The 17,142-nt window shown below is 39.3% G+C and overlaps 1 protein-coding gene across 2 annotated transcripts in view; it reads left to right on the top strand.

The window, feature by feature from the left end:
- The first annotated feature begins 1,599 nt into the window (after positions 1–1,599).
- The window catches only part of TAPT1 (transmembrane anterior posterior transformation 1), a 49,271-nt gene continuing 33,728 nt past the window's right edge, over positions 1,600–17,142 (top strand). Inside the window, exons 1-4 of one of the 2 annotated variants that reach the window (XM_064711825.1) lie at positions 1,600–1,832; positions 6,327–6,457; positions 10,550–10,668; positions 15,667–15,690. In XM_064711825.1, coding sequence (XP_064567895.1) covers positions 1,616–1,832; positions 6,327–6,457; positions 10,550–10,668; positions 15,667–15,690 — 491 coding nt within the window. In that variant the 5' untranslated portion in view covers positions 1,600–1,615. The remainder of the gene's footprint in view (positions 1,833–6,326; positions 6,458–10,549; positions 10,669–15,666; positions 15,691–17,142) is intronic. The other variant, XM_064711826.1, reaches the window with a different exon arrangement.

Raw genomic sequence — 17,142 nt, 5'->3', positions numbered from 1 at the left:
TGCAAGCACCTTCTTTTTGGAAAGACTGACACAAGGTTCTGACAATTTGTTGTCCTTAAATATCATCCAATGCATCTTGTGGTTGGATAAAAGTTTACACAGTTGGAAGAAGAGAAGCAGAACATTTCTCAGGGCATCATGTAACTTTGCATAGACTGCACCAGCCCTTCAGGTGAGAGAATTTTTCAGGTTTTTTTGAAACTTTTGTTCTGCATCCTATTTTTCCAACTGCTTTCTACATCTAAAAAGAAACTCCAGACTGAAAATGTGTAGTATAGTAGCTATTACTGATAGCTCCCTCTCTGATGCTATTACACAGTATCACTGTCTGCAAGAAGCACTCCCCTGTCTGAAAACACAAGATTTGGATTTGGATACAAAAATTGGATTGAATACAAAATTGGCTTGGATACAACATTTTGATTGAAAATACAATATTTGGCTTGAAATGCCAGATTTGGGGCATTTACAACTACTAATGGCAATGGGAATGAGCATATCCAGTCTGTCCAAAGACCAAAATGCTCTTTGAGACAACTGTACAATTAAGTTATAGATGAAGACTACTATGGTCTTCCAAAGAAAAAATAAAGCATTCTTTGTTTTCCCAGGGTGAATGGCTAAATATTAAGCTGACCGAATCTGGCCTGTGAATGTGTGATAAGAACAACAGAACTGAATGCGAAGGAGATCTCGTACTTGAAATTCAGGCCAGGTATTTTGTCCTTGTGCCCACGTGAATTCCCTTGCAAACAAGTGCTTCACTGTTACCTTGAGCTGCCTGCTTCTCATACTCACCTTTGTGTGTAAATTACAAACAGCCTGTGGCAGGAACAATTATTTTTCATTAGGACGGTGTCTAGCAAGCCTCATCACCGCCAGTACCACGGTGCCAGGACCGAATGGCATTTCCAGCACTTTACGAACCACGCCATTTCAGGCCCTTTGTTCGGGCTGGTGGGGCTCGCTGAGTTTTTGGGCTGTCCGAGCGCTGCGGGGCGCGGGGAGCTCCGGGCGGGGCGGGGCGGGGCAGGGCAGGGCAGGGCAGGGCAGGGCAGGCCCCGCAGCCGCGGCTCCGCCAGGGCCGGGGCAGTCGGGGCTGTGACCTCAGGCGCTCGGCCCAGGCCAACTCGTGCTCTGCAGTTCACCGAAGCCCTGTTGGCTTTAAAGTTAATAATTCACCACTGACTTTCCATTTTTGAACAAGTTCTTTATTTGCGTGGTTCAAGGTTTAATCACCTTGTTAGCCACCGCTTTGAGCTGCTGTCCCACGGCCCGCGGGGAGGGGAGGGGGGCGTGAAACCGTGACTGTCATACGCGTTTTACGAAAAACGGCGGAGGCCCCACTGAGTCCGCCCCCCGACACAAACCTGCTGCTTTCCATCGCAGCACACTCAGAGCCGCGGGAGCCTCGGGGCGGGGCAGCGGGAGGCGCCAGGCCAGGGCCCGTTCCCTGAGGGGTTAACGGCGGCAAGATGGCGGCGCGCCGGCCCGCCCCTCTCCGCCCCCCGCGCGAGGGGCAGTGGCGCGCGGCCGGGCCCGCGGCTGTCGCGCGGTGATGAGTCACCGGCAGGCGCGCGGCGCGGGGGCGGCGGGCGCGCAGCGGGCGGCGAACATGGCCGGCGTTGCCGACGCCGCCGCCGCCGCCGCGCCGGGCAGCGGCGGGGAAGGGCGGCAGGACACCGGCCGCGGGGAGCCGAAAACTCTCTGGGGGAGCAGCGAGCCGCGACCGCCCCCCGCCGGCCCGGGGCAGCCGTCCCCGCAGCAGCGAACGGAGACGTTGGGCTTCTACGAGAGCGACCGGGGCAGGAAGAAGAAGCGGAGCCTCTCGGGTGAGGGGCGGCGGCGGCGGCAGTGGGGCCAGCAGGCTCCTCTTCGCGGCAGAGGGGGCCCCGGGACAGGGTGGCCCGCACCGGGTACCGGGGTGACCGTAGCGGCGTTGCCCAGGGCGGGCGGCTCTTGGTTCGCCCGTGCGAACTTGGGCGAGCGACTTGAAAAGTGCGCCGGGAGCGGGCGGGCCCCGGGAGCGGCGGGCGGCCCGGGGGAGCTCTCCCTCAGCCCTGCCCGTGGGGTCGCTCCGTGAGGCGGGGTGCGCCTGGCCGGCCGTGCCCCGGTCCCCGTACGGGTGTTGGGGTGCGGAGCGCAGGCGGACGGGTCCCCGTGCCCTGTCACGCAGTTTGTCAGCCGCTGCTGCTCAGGAGGGGTGCGAGCCCCACGGGCACCGTCCCTGGAGAGATGCTGTGCCCCAAGGTGGGACGCCGCTGTCGGGCTCGGTACCTGCCCGGTGCAGCCGGCGCGGTGCGTGCCTGGAGCGTAGAGGGGCCGCTCAGAGCGCTCCCCGGGCCCCTGGAGGGGTGCTGTGCCCCAAGGTGGGACTGCGCTGTCGGGCCCGGCTGCTGCCTGGAGCGAGCGGGGCCGCTCAGAGCGCTCCCCGAGGGCCGGGAGGCTGCGGGCTCGCTCGAGTTTCTTGCTGAAGTGTTAGAAATGTTTGGTCGTCTTACCAGGTCTTGTTACACGCTCACAGCTGTGACTACAGTGGTGTTTGCCTGTGCTGCTGGCATTGACGATGCTGTTAGAACTTTGAAGTTGTACGCAGATTATTAAAAGTTATTTAAAGTAAATTAAATTTGCCAGCTGGGGATTTATAAGGAAAAATAAGGGGAAATGTCATGGCCTTTGTTATCAGTATGAAGCTATATTTACATTCAGACTTCAGCCGGTTATTTCAGGTGCCTACTCAGTAACTTTTTAAAAAAATACCCCTGCCGTTTTTGTAAAAACCGTCAGTCACCATGGCAGGATTAATTTAATGTTATAAATTATTTTAAGGTTACAAATAACTATATTGCTACTGTATTCTTGAATGATTGGCTTGCTTAAAATCTGGAAAGTGCTTGAAGTGTAAAACTTTCAAGGCTTTTTCAGTCTTGGATTGAATGTGATAACACAGGTCTTCTAAAAAAAAAGGAAAAGAAAATAATGGGAATTAGGATTTAACTTTAATAATGTGTCAATAATTGAATGCTTTCCTTCGAGTTTGATGGGCGCAGTGTCTGTTTCTGATGTGTTAGATCATCAGACATGCAGCATCATTGACCGCAGTTCTGTGGTGCTGATGAACACTACAGAATGTAAAGGTGATGTAATTTTCATAGTTGGAAAGGAATTAGCTTGATTGCAGTAGTGTGAATTGCTTTGAGGTGAAAAAAAAGAATGATCAAGATACATACCCATGTGCCTGAAAAACAACTGAACAAATAACTTTATAAAAAGAGGATTGTTACTGGAGCTGCTGGAGAATACTTTACTATGTCCATGCAATTGATTTGAAATTTTAAAATAGTTAAAAACCTTCAGTGCTCTTTGATGTTTCATGGCAAGAAAACATAAGAACAGGCTTCTTGATTGAGCAGCCAAAAATTCCAACCCATCTAAGGGTAGCAATACGTTAGTACTGTAAAGAGAAGTTGATTAGAGGAGAAGAAAACTTTTTAAAATATATATTTTCTTGATTAATTGGCATAATTATGGAAGAAGTGTGTATTTAGGATTGACAGGAGTGAAGTGAGCCTGGAACTGCTGTAGTTAGGATTAAATTAATGATTATAGAATAGAAACTTACTGAAGTGCAGTACATTTCACATTTCCTCAACTTTTCCTCTCCTTTCTGGTTAATGGTTATCCTTTGTGCAGCTATGCGTTGAAGTATAACTTATCTAAATCACTGTCTTCTTACCTTGAAGGAATTTGTGTCTTTTGTGTTTTTTGAAGATGCTTATGCTCTCCTGTCCTGAGGTGTGGAGGTAAATGAGCGTACTGTGAGCATTAAGAGTATGAATCTGTCTGAACAGATTAAACTTGGACCACAGTCTAAAACTTTGACTGCAAAAGAGGGGAATTTGAAGTAGGGAAGGAATTTGAAGTGGGAGGTAGAGTTTACTTTTAAAAGAAAATGTTGCTTGATGCTTTGATAGCAGAATTAAGCTGTTTCTGGAATGATTTATTACTTTGTTGTGCCGTGGTGTCTCATGCTGTTCTTTTGGTTACTGTGTTTTTCCTACAGGGTCAGCCCTGATCTGTTTCACAGCTGGCACAGAGCTGAGGCTGCTGCTGGGTGGCAGAAGGAGGGAGGTGGCTGTGACTGACTGTGTGCTCCGGGGCATCCCTGGCACTGGAGGGGGGACTTTGCAGTCACACTCTGGAGCTTGTGTATTGATCAGGCTCGGTCAGGAGGATTGATTAGTCCTCAATATCTAGGGCATGAAAGTCTAAGGGGTTGGAAACTTCAAATAATTTGGTTTTCAGTGATAGACCTCTAAAATACTTTGTGTTAGGTAAGAAGGGGTGGGAACAAATAGCTCATTAGCTAAATTCTTAGAATATCTGAAGTTGGCAGGGACTCATAAATTACCCCATGGTACTCACCCACATGCATATATTTACTGTGCTGGAAACTTCAGTTGTTTGACATTGGTCTATCTTTAAGTTAGAGAAGGTTGGTTATTTAAGGTAGAAGAAAATACACCTGGGCATTTAACAGAGTTATTATTTGGTGTGCTTATACATGCCTGGTTTTACTTTCAAGTTTTTAAACGTTGAAGAATTGGCATAACCAAAAAAGTTAAAAGTGATAGTGTTACAAAGGGAGACTCCAGAAAACAAGTTTACAAGAGGTCTGAGCAGTGATTTCACAGATTGAACTTTGTTTGAGACTTCACATGTAAATATTAGTTTATTATTACCCATTAAGCAACATGTTGTTTTGTTTGTTTTTAAATGCCTTTAAGGCTTTGAGTGGTTTTGGCCTACTTAGTAGAAGTGGATCATCAAAATCACTATCCAGTGACAAGCTCATACACTGGAAAATGGGTCAGTTCTCATAGTTTAAAGAAAATCATGATTTATTAACAATACATAATTAACAGCTAGTTAGTGAGTTTTACAGCCAGTACCAGCAATATGCTAAATCACAATAGCAGACATGTGGAGAATATTAATGCAGCACCACAAACTACAAGGTGCCTCCAGGTTGTAATCCCACCTCCCACCCAAGGTAATGCAGGCTGTAAGCACACCCTCTTTTGCTTCTTTTATATTTCTGCTTGAGCTGATTCCTTCTTTGCTTTAACACTCTTTGTAAACTTCTGGCTACTGTGAAAGGCTTCATCTTCCATGTGATGAACACTGAGAAGGCATTGCCTCAGACAGTTTTGGGTGAATTCTTCATGCAGAGTGTCAATACTTGCATTCCACTCTTAACAGCTGTTACCTGACTTGTTTTGCTAAGGATGTATATACAGCCTCTTCCTGCCCTGAAAAATGCAGAGCATTATACCATGCAAGGTTACTTCTCCCTCCTCTCGTCCCTAAGACTTTGGCTGAAATTTGAGTTTACCATTTGTGAACATGTGTGTGTATCATAGTAAGTGTCTCTAGCTTTTCATTTGTTTGTCTAGATGAGTGATTTTCGTCTTCTGGGTATTGTGTGAACCAGAGTTTCTAGTTTTAAATGCCAGTAATCAGAGATGTTGAACTTCATTGTAGTGTTCTGTCACTTCTGAAGTGTTACAAGAAGGTGGTAGTGTCAGACCTTGGCTGTGAGTGTTGAAACTTAAGTTCAACCTTCTTGTGCTAACAGCCTGAATTTCATAATTATAATTTCATATGTTATAAATTTTGTAAGACTCTTCTGTGCAAAGTCTTTTTTAGAAGCCATACGAGCTGCTTAAACACAGGCCAGTCAGCCTTCAGGTTATTTACCTACAGCCATTAAAGCAGAGGAGATCTGTATGTGCCTGATGGCTTTTTGGTTGTGAAAGACCTGATCCCAAAGGTTTGTGCGTTTGTGCTGTTTGTGCACTGAACCGCTTGGGATCACACGTCTGTCAACGTTTTGCTGTTGTGGAAAGCAATTCTTTAAATAAAGAACAAGTTGCTAATGTTGCTGAGTGAGAAAATAGCTTTTAAGAAGTCAAAAATAGAGTTTAGTAAATTTAGGAGTTCTGATAATACATTAAGGATTAGATTCACTCAGCATGTTGCATTTTGTGTAGCAGCTCTGAGTAATGTTTTGTAGCAGTGGATGTCTGATTGCCTGGGAAAAGTGGCTTGTTTGTGGGAGGCAGCAGGGAAATGGATTGGAGAGCATTGGATTGCATCTCCTGTAACTCCTTCCTGCAAAGTTATTTACCCATCAGCAAAACCTTCTGGGTTAGAGGCTATGCAAATGCAACATGTAGCAAGTAATAAGTAACAAATGTTAGCAGCTTCTCACCCTCTGGAGGCCGTGCCTGAAGTGACTTGTGCCTGTGTGTGTTTCCGAATAGATCTTTCCTTGCTGAGGTTCATCAGTGCCGAGCTAACAAGAGGTTATTTCCTGGAGCACAATGAGGCGAAATACACAGAGCGGCGGGAGCGAGTGTACACGTGCATGCGGATACCAAAAGAGCTGGAAAAGGTGAAGTATGCTCTAACTTTTGATTCCATTTAGAGATTAAATATGTTGAATTAAATTATTTAAAGAACTGTTTATTTTTAAAACACTTTTGCTACAAAAACAAGATGTAAACCTCTATAATGATATTTTTCAATGTTACTAACTTAAACATTTTTGTTTCAGTTTTTTTTTGCCTGTTGTCTTGTTGCTGCTGGCAACTCATGCTATTAGCAGAGACAAAAGACAAACAAGTGCAGATGATAACAAATTAATTCAAATATATGGATGTCACTGATCCTTAAAGGAATAATCAAGAAAAAGAAAACTTTTTACAGCAAAATGTAATTTTACATTAAAAAAATCTTTTTTTCAAAGATTTTTTCCAATGTAAAGTTCTCTGAGGATGGGAAGGTTTCAGTCTTATAAAAATATGGTGACAGATGAGTTTTTCTAAGGTTTTTTACTTAATTTTTGTAGTTTTTCTTTTCTTTTGCTTCTTGCCACTATTTGCCACATCTCCCCTCTCTGTCCCAGTGTTATGGCCCTTCCTGAGGGATTCTTGCCACTCCTTTATGTCAGCTTAGATAATATTTTGGCCCTGCAGTGAGCCAAGGTTTTGTTCTGGCTTAGCCATGTAGATTTGGGAGCAGCAGCAGCAGTGTGCTCAGGATTGATGAGTAAGGCACCATTGGTAATAAGGTTTGGCTAGGCTGCAGTGTAATGATAACATTAAAATTAATACTGCTGTAATTCCCAAAATCTCTAGGGAAGGGATGAAGTTACATAGGGCTAGATCATTTTAATTTAAACTGAAGGAAGAAGCTTGTTTTGTTCTTCTTCCACTTCAGTCTCCTACTTTATGCATGCTGCCTGTTTTGAATGAGCTGTGGTTCTTGTTGGGCTATTCCAGGAGTTAAATCCGCTCATAGTTAGGTGGTGAATGTTATACTTTGCTTGCTCTGTGCTAGAATAGTGAGCTGATTTGCTCAGCCAATATTCTTGAGAATCCAGAGTCTACACAAGAACAGAAGGGGAGCTTTATAACTAAAGATGAAAGAGCAGTGGAGGAAGAAGGAAGGGTGGGCAGGATTCCCTTGGTCAGGAGTGTGTTCATGTTCCCCCTTCAGTATCATTAAATTCAGCCTTCAGCCATGGTGATGCCTGGCTTTACCAAATTAAATTCCCAGGCAGTTACTGCAGAAAATCACAGAATGAATGAGATTGGGATGGACCCATGGAGTAGTTCATGCCCTTGCCTAAGGCTGTGTAACTTACAACAGGTTGTTCAGGATTGAAGTCTTTGGACACCTCCAGGGATGGTGTCTTCACATCCTCAGTATTTACCCATTCCAGTTCATGATAGAATATTCCACTTATGGTAGAGACTCAGTTCAATGACACAGCGTTTCTGCATCATCTCCATTTTTAATTATGTAGATTATTACATGCTGTCTCCAAAGCACAGAAATTATTCTGAAGGATTGTCACCATAGCTTTTCAATAAAATTTTTGGTGTGTAAGAACCTATAATATCCAGCGGTCTTTTTATAAATAAGATTAATGCTGTAAGTGGTACAACTGATGGGTTTTGCATGGTAAATCAAACTTCAGTCTGTGCTTTAAATATGAAATATTATGAAACTGAATAATAAAGAGATTTTTTAAATTATAGTTATCTTTTTACACTGAGATGATGAAATAACTTTTTAGTTCTTTTCCTTGGCTTAGTCCATGTTAGTATGCATACTAACTTTATCAAATTGAGCACCTAGAAATCAACTAAATAGTGTACAGATCATCACCTGTTGCAGAAACTGCTTGCCAATGTGATACAAAAATCCACTTACTTGAAATAAAGCATGTGTGGCACTAGTAAAGGAAGAGAAGAATTTTCTTGGTGGTTTGTTTTGTTTACTACCTAATAGTGTAATTACAGAATAAGAATGAAAACTATAATCAGGTAGAGTGAGAATAAATTGGAGTAAATTTATCAAAGCCTCATCTTGGGAGATATTACTTAAGAGGCACTTATTTAACATCCATAGTTTTAGACAGGAGAGTAATGTTCAAAGGGTGGTATTTTTGTTGGTGTTCTGAGCACCCTTCCTTTGCTTAGAGAAGCTTGATAATTCACCATGTAAGTGATACTTCCACTCAGTGGGAGGGGCATTTTGTGTAGTTTCAGTGGGAACTTTTCATTTAGTAGGTTACTTATACTAAATAAGGTGACCTGGTAGTCTCTGTTCCTGCCATCTTAAGGGAACAGTTTTCATTTGATCTCAAAGTTAAACTTTGTGCTCCTGTGTTAAATTATATTTATGATGATGGAAAAGCTCTGTAGGCTTTTCTGTTAGTTCCCTAATGGAGCAGCAGAAATAATGTTTACAGAAAGGAGTAGAAGGTTCAGCACTGATTATATTTCATTGGGTGTGTGTAGTAAAAACATTGGGAAAATGAGGACATTCAGCAATAATTGCAAATATTAATGCAAGCTTATAGAACGTGAAAAACAGTCATTGCACTCGGGGGAGAAGAAGTCTGTCTGAATCTAAAAGAAAAAGTAGTGTTGTTTTTGAGATTATAAAGATGTCCTCGAAGAACACAAGCAAAATGACAGGCTGTCTTTCTGTTTTGTTGGAGTTAAGGAGTTTAAAAATACTAAGTGTTCAGTTCTGGTCATCTTTAGTGCTTGAATATTCAAAACCTAGTTTAAAAGTTATTTTAAAATAAATAGATAGCTTAGTGACATATTAAGGCAGTGCATAAACTTATCTACAGTTCATGTAACCACTGCTCCTGATAACTTTGAATAACAACTAAAAATGATGACATTTTAGAAAATACTACTAGAGATGAATGAGTAAATATCAGGAAAGAGACCTTAACATCATGATTGTATTGATGTATTCTACCACTGTAGAATTGGTTGAAATAATATTATAAAGGAAAATAAATTTCAGGAATGATGGCAGTATTGTTGTGCCTAAGTCAGTTGTTTTACATGGCCTGTAGATGTTGTTCTGGGGTGCAGTCTGTAGGATTGTTTTGGAGTTACAGTGTATGAGGTGTAAGAGTGCTCACATGGGACTGGCCATTGCACAACTAACAAAGAAGGTACTTTGAAAGGCAAAGGGACTGTGAGAACTAAAAGTAATTTACTTGTTCTTTGATTTACACCCTCACCCCAAGTATCTTCCTTTCCCATCAGCAGTACATACAACTTTCACATGTAAATGCATATCTGACATGGTTGTGTGGGTCTGCTTAGATGTTGCTAGTCTTAATTGTGTAGCCAGTTAAGCTGGCTTCTATGGGATTATCCTTGCAGGAAAAATACTACCTCACAGTCTGACCAAAGCATAAAACCATATTTCTAGATTTCCATCTAGATAGAACACAGAATCATCTAAAGAGCAGATAAAAAAGGAATGTCATATGGGGAGGGTCTGATATATGGGAGCTTCAGAATTGTGGAGTTTATGTCTAGTTTAATGATCATAGAGTTGCTTGGCTTGTAGCCACAATGAATGGCTTTAATGTTTGTGTAAATTAAGGATAAGACATTTAAACTTTGTATGTTATATTCTTTGTATGAAAAAGGTAGTTATTCTTTGAAGGAGATCTACCACAGCTGTAATTAGCTGTGCAATAGAAAATTTACAAGGTAATAGAAAACTTTTTGGGGTGAGGAAATAATAATGAAAAAGGAGATAGGAAGAAAATGGCTGTGCACATTTACACACAACTCTGTTGGTTTTCCCCTAAGGTTAAAACATGAACTTTGTTAACCTTACAGGAAAGTCACCATTGCAAAATGAGCTGCAGGTATATTCAACTGCAGTTTATATATTAAATAAAGACTAAGTTCAGTGAGCTGTGAAAGTCTACAAAAGCCTTCATTACTTGGACCTTGTGGTGCAGAATTGCTGAACAGTCTTCAAATGCATAACATGTTAATTTTTTTTATGGTTCAGCTGATTGAACAAGTGAGCATATTGTGCTTATTTGGTTAATTAGTTTTATGTAAATGTATATTTCATAGCAAAATTCTTTATAAACTTCTTGTGAATTTTATAAACTACTAACGTACTTCTGTTTATTTTTGTAATTTAGTTGATGTTTTTTGGAATCTTTTTGTGCCTGGATGCTTTTCTGTATGTGTTCACCCTGCTCCCTTTGAGAGTTTTTCTGGCAATGTTCCGGTTCATCACTTTGCCTTGCTATGGCTTACGGTAAGTTGATTCAAGAGAAAGGTGTTGATACCCTTAAATGATATTTCACCATTTATGTGTATGCTTCATTTTATGGCCTTTCAGTGCTGTTTGAACTACTAATGACTTCTTCCACTGAAAACCAGAAGTCTCAGTCTAAGCTAGCCAAAGTAAAGGTGTGTGTGATAAGCTTTACCGGCAGTCACTGTCACCATTGCTTCCCTCAGACACAAGTTTGATAACAGCACCACTTAGGCATATTCAAGTTAGTAAAGGAGAGAGATGTAACCTTCCCTTATAGTTTTGTTCTTTTACCTAACATCTATGTGAACATTTTTAAAAAATTTCTTAGGCTTGGCTCATGTATTTTGATAGGCTCTTTGATACCAAAACAGAAGTTGTTTATTTTTTAACAGTTAAGGCTTTCCTTATTTTCATGGAAAACTTTGCTGAAAAGATCCCTCAATAAAAAGTGTTCTTTTCTTTCATCTGAAGAATCCTAGAGAGTGAAACGTGGAGAGGAAAACCAAGCAGAATATTAAGAAATATTAGATCTTAATGCTTTGATTTTCTATTCATATCAATACTAAGAAGTTGCTAATACATAAAGTTTTTAGTTTTTCTGGCATAGGCATCAAAAATTGGATAGAATTAATCTCCTTCATAAAACCTGCTACTTCATGGTAAAGTTGGTTGTGTAAGCCTTAAGTGTAGTCTAAAATAAAAGGAGCCATTGTATTGCTGTAATTTTTTTTCTAGAATAAATAAAGACTTCAGGATCATTATTCTGAATTTGCCAAAACTTGAAGTTGATTTATGGTTACTGATTTTTTTTTTTAAATTTTGATCAAGTTGTTTGTATTTGCATTATCAATACTGTATTTTATACATGAAGGTCTTTTAGATGCATAGTTTAGAAATATATGTTTTGATTATAGCGAATGCAAAAAAATAGTATTGTAAAATATAGTCTGAAGTTGAGATGTTTGTATTTGGTGATGTTAAACATAGGCACTAGATGGCAGTCTCTAATGTAATATTGTGTTGTTAATTTTGAACTGAACCTCAGAGTTAGTAGGTCAAGAGAGTTTTCTTAGCTGTGTAGAAATGACAGTTATTTGGTTTTAGCCTGATGACAAGGCAAATTCTGTGCCTATTTGTAGATATCTGTATAGATGCTATTGCTAAATTCAGGTAAATGTAATGGAGTTCAGTTTATCATTTGAATCATACTTTTTTCTGTTTAAAAAATGTTCTTCCTTGTTTATAAACTCAGCTTTGCTTTTGGCAAAGAAATTTTCCGTTCTTCTGAAATTACAATTAAAGATTTCAAAGACCAATTACTGTTTTAGGTTGTTGCTCAGTATGCTGACAAAAGTGACATTTGAAGCACCATATGCACTCACATGCATGTGATATGTATATATATGCATTCATGCACCTGCAATGCTAATATTTAGTCTGCTTGCTTGACAGTATTTTGTGTCAGGGACAATAGAAGGTGTTTTAATCTGTTGAACTTGACTGTGTTAAAGTGTTAGCAAGTAAGATGCTGTGAAACTGAGATTGAGTGAAGAAGTCTTTGTTTTTGTAACAACTCCTGAAGCAATTTCTTCCAATGTGTTGGGATCTAGTTCACTAGAATCTCTACTTGTTCAGTAGAGGCTTTGTTTCATTCATTCATGTTATAAATTTTATGGCTTTTTACTGAAAATTTTAGGGACTCATGTAATGGAACATCTCCAGATGTAATAATTCTTATTTCCAAGTATTCAGAGCCTGCACTTTGAATTTTGGGGGGTTTTCTTGGTTTTTGTAGTTATGCTGATTTTATTTGTTATGGCAAAAAATATTTGTGATTTTCTTCCAGCTCAAGAAATACAGTTTTATGTATTTGTAACAAAATAGAGTTGAATAAGTAAAGCACATTTGTAATTATAAAAGGTACTTACAAAGCAGGTGGCTGTTTATCTTCTGGCTTGTTCTTCCTTGCAAATATCAAATAAATGTTGACTAGTTGTTACTTGAACCTGCCACATCATATTCCATTCTGTGTAGTAAATAAAAGTGCTCCTCCCTTCATCCTGACTTTTCTCTCAATATCTCAGTGGAGTAATTGAGCAGTGACTGTTCTGTTTCCCTTCCACTTTACTCTTCAGCTTATTTATTTCCTCGTAATTCTACCTTCTCTTTTCAGTGTAGAGAAAGATTATATTACCCTTTTTTTATTTTTTAACAATGAAACCACATTCTATATAAATGGGCTAATTCCTGTCTATGGTATGTTATGCAAAGTGCTTAAATATTGGGGAAGTGGTTTATAGCCTCTTCCACATGTTGGAATATTTCATTCTACGGAGTTCTGAAAGGAAACAAAGAGTAATGTATCTCAAAGAAAATAGTTTACTTTTTCTGCCTAGACAGTGTAAGCACTGTTTGACTTCTGTCATCCTTCCTCATCCCTTGATCTTTCCTTTTGAGCAAATTTAGTTCTCTGTTTTTGTCAGAGCTATATTGGCGCTGACAAAGCAATCTTTTTAAAAACTTCAAGAACTTCAGTCAGAAGAATCCAAGATTCTGTCATTGAGTGAACTAAATGCTTTGTTTAATTATTGAGATCAAACTGGCAAAGGCTGAATCATTGCATGGTTTTGGTAGTTTTGGCAGGTGCAATTTCATTAGTCTGTGCTCTATAAGTGACAGGGTGCTTTTAAAAAAATTAACAAGCACTTTACAAAATTAGATAACATCTTTTGAAATTAGAAAATAACAGCTCTACTGTATTTGAGACAAGAACCTTCCTAAATTATTCTCTTTGAATCTTTTAGGCTATTCTCACCTTATGAAAACATTCTTTGACAGCATAAAAGATTCATTGTTCCAGCCAAGTATGTGCCAAGGTAGACAGAGCAGTGGACCTGGTGGAGTTCTGTTTGAATTAGAGTCCTTGGTGACAGGTTCCTAAAACTGACTCTACCCAAGGTTGAAAGTTTCATTTTACAATTCAGACAATTTTTTTATCAATACCTCAGACCCAGAGATTCTGGGTAGATTGATATCACTGCCTCTTTTGAAGCTCTTTCATAGAGCTAACTTATAATTTTTCTTGAAAATATGTTGCATGCCAATAAAGGGCAATGTGGGAATGTGGAAAATCTCTTCTGTATTATTTGTGAAGCACCATGATATGAAAGCTAAAATTGCACATTAGTGAAACTCTGATAAGACTCCCAATTTAATTATGTTTGAAGGCATTTTCCATCATCTCCACAAAGCAAGAAAGGATTTGGGAGGGAAAGTGAGGGGTTTTTCTCCAAATTGTAGTTTTCTCAAAAAGATACAGTAGGAGATTATGTATTTTCTGCCATGTAAGGATAGATTGACAAAACCTTTTCAAGAGACCTCCCACACACACCTCATCTGCAGGGGTTCCCCACCCGCCCAGTGGCAGGAGTGGGTCCAGGGATGAGGGCACCTTGATAGTGGAAGCCCAATGAGACCCTGCTTTGTGTGAGCAGCACTCACCCACCCCTCACATGCTCCAGCACCTCCAGAGCTGAATCCCACCAGGAACTGGAGCCTGGTGCCAGTGACACCACAGTTGTGAGTTCAGTCCCTGTGCAGGCCAGTCATTTAAGAGTTGGACTTAATGATCCTTGTGGGTCCCTTCCAACTCAGAATATTCTGTGAATTTTTTCCATGTGGAAGTAGATATAGGTAGATTATAAATACCTGTTCAGTATTTTTCTTTTACTCTGCTCTCTAAAATAAGTGACTTAAGGTCCTGTCAGCAATAACATGAATAACTTCAGCTATATTGCATGTACATCTTAAAATTCTCATTGGCCTCCTGTGAATTTACAGATTCATGTTTTTCAGTAAGAAATAAATAGAACAGCATTATTGCAAGAAAGAAACTGTAGAAGTGAGGCATATCTGGAACAATAAAACAAACAAATACAGTGGCATTCTTCTTATGGACATTATTTATTTGTTCATATTATCAGGCTACTAAAAAATTTTGAAGCTCTGTTATACACTTACTTCCAAGCCTTTTTTTCTCTTTGAGGAACTTAACTATGAAATCCATAAACTTCCTTTTGTCACCTGAAGTTCATTTAGGAAGTTGTGCATCTGCCCACGGAAATGTTCAGCTTTCTACCAACCAAAAAAGGAAGATGCATTCAATTTTTTTCTGTAGTATACTCTCAGATCAAGTGCTCCTTTCTCCTTTCCATAACAGTGCATAGTGTAGCAACATTACAACCTTCTCTTTCTCTCTTTCTTGTAAATCAGACCGAAGGGAAGAGCACTTTCACTTCCTTTATAGGATGGAATGTGGTGTCACAGGGATTCCTCCTTGGTGAGTAAATCCTGATTTTCTTTTTCCTTCTGTGCTGTCAGGTCAGCCAAATTCACACATCTACAGGTAATCAGTAAAAAGCCTGGTTACAAATGAGTAGTACAGCTAAATTAACCAACATACCTCAAAGGAGGAACCAACACTTAGTTTTCATAACAAACACATGAAATTGATTCAGTGCAATTTGTGGTAGGTGTATTTTTGTGTAACTTAACTTATTTCCACGATGATATAATCTTAGTTTTAAAGTAGAGTGCCTGTGGACCAATTTGGCCCTGTATAAAAAAGGCTGTCTTGGAAAAACTATAGCCCCTGCTGTACTTCAGTTTATAGTGCCTTAACCTTTTTGAGGTTTCTTCTAAGTACTGCTTCAGTCAGGTTCATAGCTATATTTTTGTTTGTACTTAAAGCAGGTTTTTTTTGTAATGCTTATCCTCAATCTTAGAGAGTTCAGAAAGTTCATTGCCAGGTGTCTTAGTATTAGACTCCTAGATAATTCTATGCATAATAAAATACAGCACTTTAGCATAGGTTTGTTAACTGTCTTCAGTTATATTTGATTCTGTTATTTAAAAAATAAAAGCCTGATGAAAGCTTATTCTAGCTGTCACTTATTTGAAATCTTGTTTTGTTTTTTTTTTTTTTTTTTGAGGCAGCTTTCATCGGGGCCTAACAGCAAGGTTGGTTTTGTTTCATTCTTAGCATGGTCTCGTGCTGTATTGTGTGCATGTAGAGGCTTTTTATTGTTTGAGAAATGCAATGCCACATAATCTTGGCAAGCTTGGCTCTCAATTTCTTAAAAGTCCACATTTGTGATGTATTTTTCATATAATTCTGTAGAATCACAATTGTGCATCAGTGAAGTCCTGCATAGTGTATGGTGTTCCGCTTCTTAAAATCTCAAACTGGAAATTAGATTTTCTCAAAATAGCCTTTTTTCCTGAAGCCAAACTTGATCATAATTGTAGGAAAACATTTCCAATAGATTGCATAGTCCATTTAAAAGAATTTTAGTGTGTATTTATGTGGGCAAGTATACACTTCAGACAACCTCGCTTGGATTTTATTTTCCATTACATCTTTAATTATGCTAACAGGAAAATATACCCTTATGTGTTAATGTAACAATTTTAGTTAGTGCTTCATGTAAAATTAGAAATTTATGACACCACAATTCTTTTATGAAGGATATCTTGAAGAATAGAGAGTCTGGTAAAAACTACACATAAAACAAACCCCATTGTTCAGTTTCCGTCCAAGTATCTTCAATGTAAAATGGAGAGAGAAAAGATACCTAAGCAAAATTTTAACTAGACCACAGTATCAATAACTGAAATATATTATATATGGTTGCCTGTTTGAAAATGTTAGCATTGAATAAATAATACAGTTAGAAGAGGTTTGCTGTAAAATACATTCTTAAACTGGTAAGATGCTAAAAGTCTTCTTCAGTGCATTAGCACAACAATAAACCCAAATAAAAAGGACTTTTTAAGTGTCAGCATTATTATTCTTACAAAAACTTTAAAATATATATTTGTGTATGTTGTTAAGATGAAAATATCCATCTAAAACATTTTTGCAGTGACACTGTATTCATATCATTAAATTACTGTATATATGACATCAGTATTGGAAATTTTGTATGTGTTGACTTCTTAGAAGTAATTGTTTAGAGTAATATGAGTTATTTGGATGAGACTAAATAGTCTAAACTAAAGAAATCCATTAAAATGCAGTGAATTGTATCAATAAACAAGAAAATACATTGACTGCCTGTTGATTTAAAAAAAAACTTAACAAAACAATCAAAACCCAAATGACTCTAAAAAATGATTGGAAAACCATATGTAATGAGGCTAGTGAAGAATTGAGGAGCCCCAGGAGGCCTGTAAGATAAAAATAAAGGAATCATATGACATCATGTGACAGTCTGTGCAGTTAAGTTTAAAATAATGTATTCAGAGTGCATATGGGTTGGATGCCAAAGTAACTAAGTGCTCAGACAAGTGTACTTGTCTGCAGATTACACAATGTAGTGAAAGCATTGTTCATTTTGTAGTGTTCGTTGCTGAAAAGCATACGAGAAGCAACTGTAGTGACACTTCTTTTAAGCTTTTTTATGCAGCAAG

The sequence above is a fragment of the Zonotrichia leucophrys genome, chromosome 4 (assembly GCF_028769735.1).
Source record: "Zonotrichia leucophrys gambelii isolate GWCS_2022_RI chromosome 4, RI_Zleu_2.0, whole genome shotgun sequence".
Taxonomy (NCBI): Eukaryota; Metazoa; Chordata; class Aves; order Passeriformes; family Passerellidae; genus Zonotrichia; species Zonotrichia leucophrys.
The sequence above is the reverse complement of the archived record's forward strand: the minus strand, read 5'-3'. Positions and strand labels throughout refer to the sequence as shown.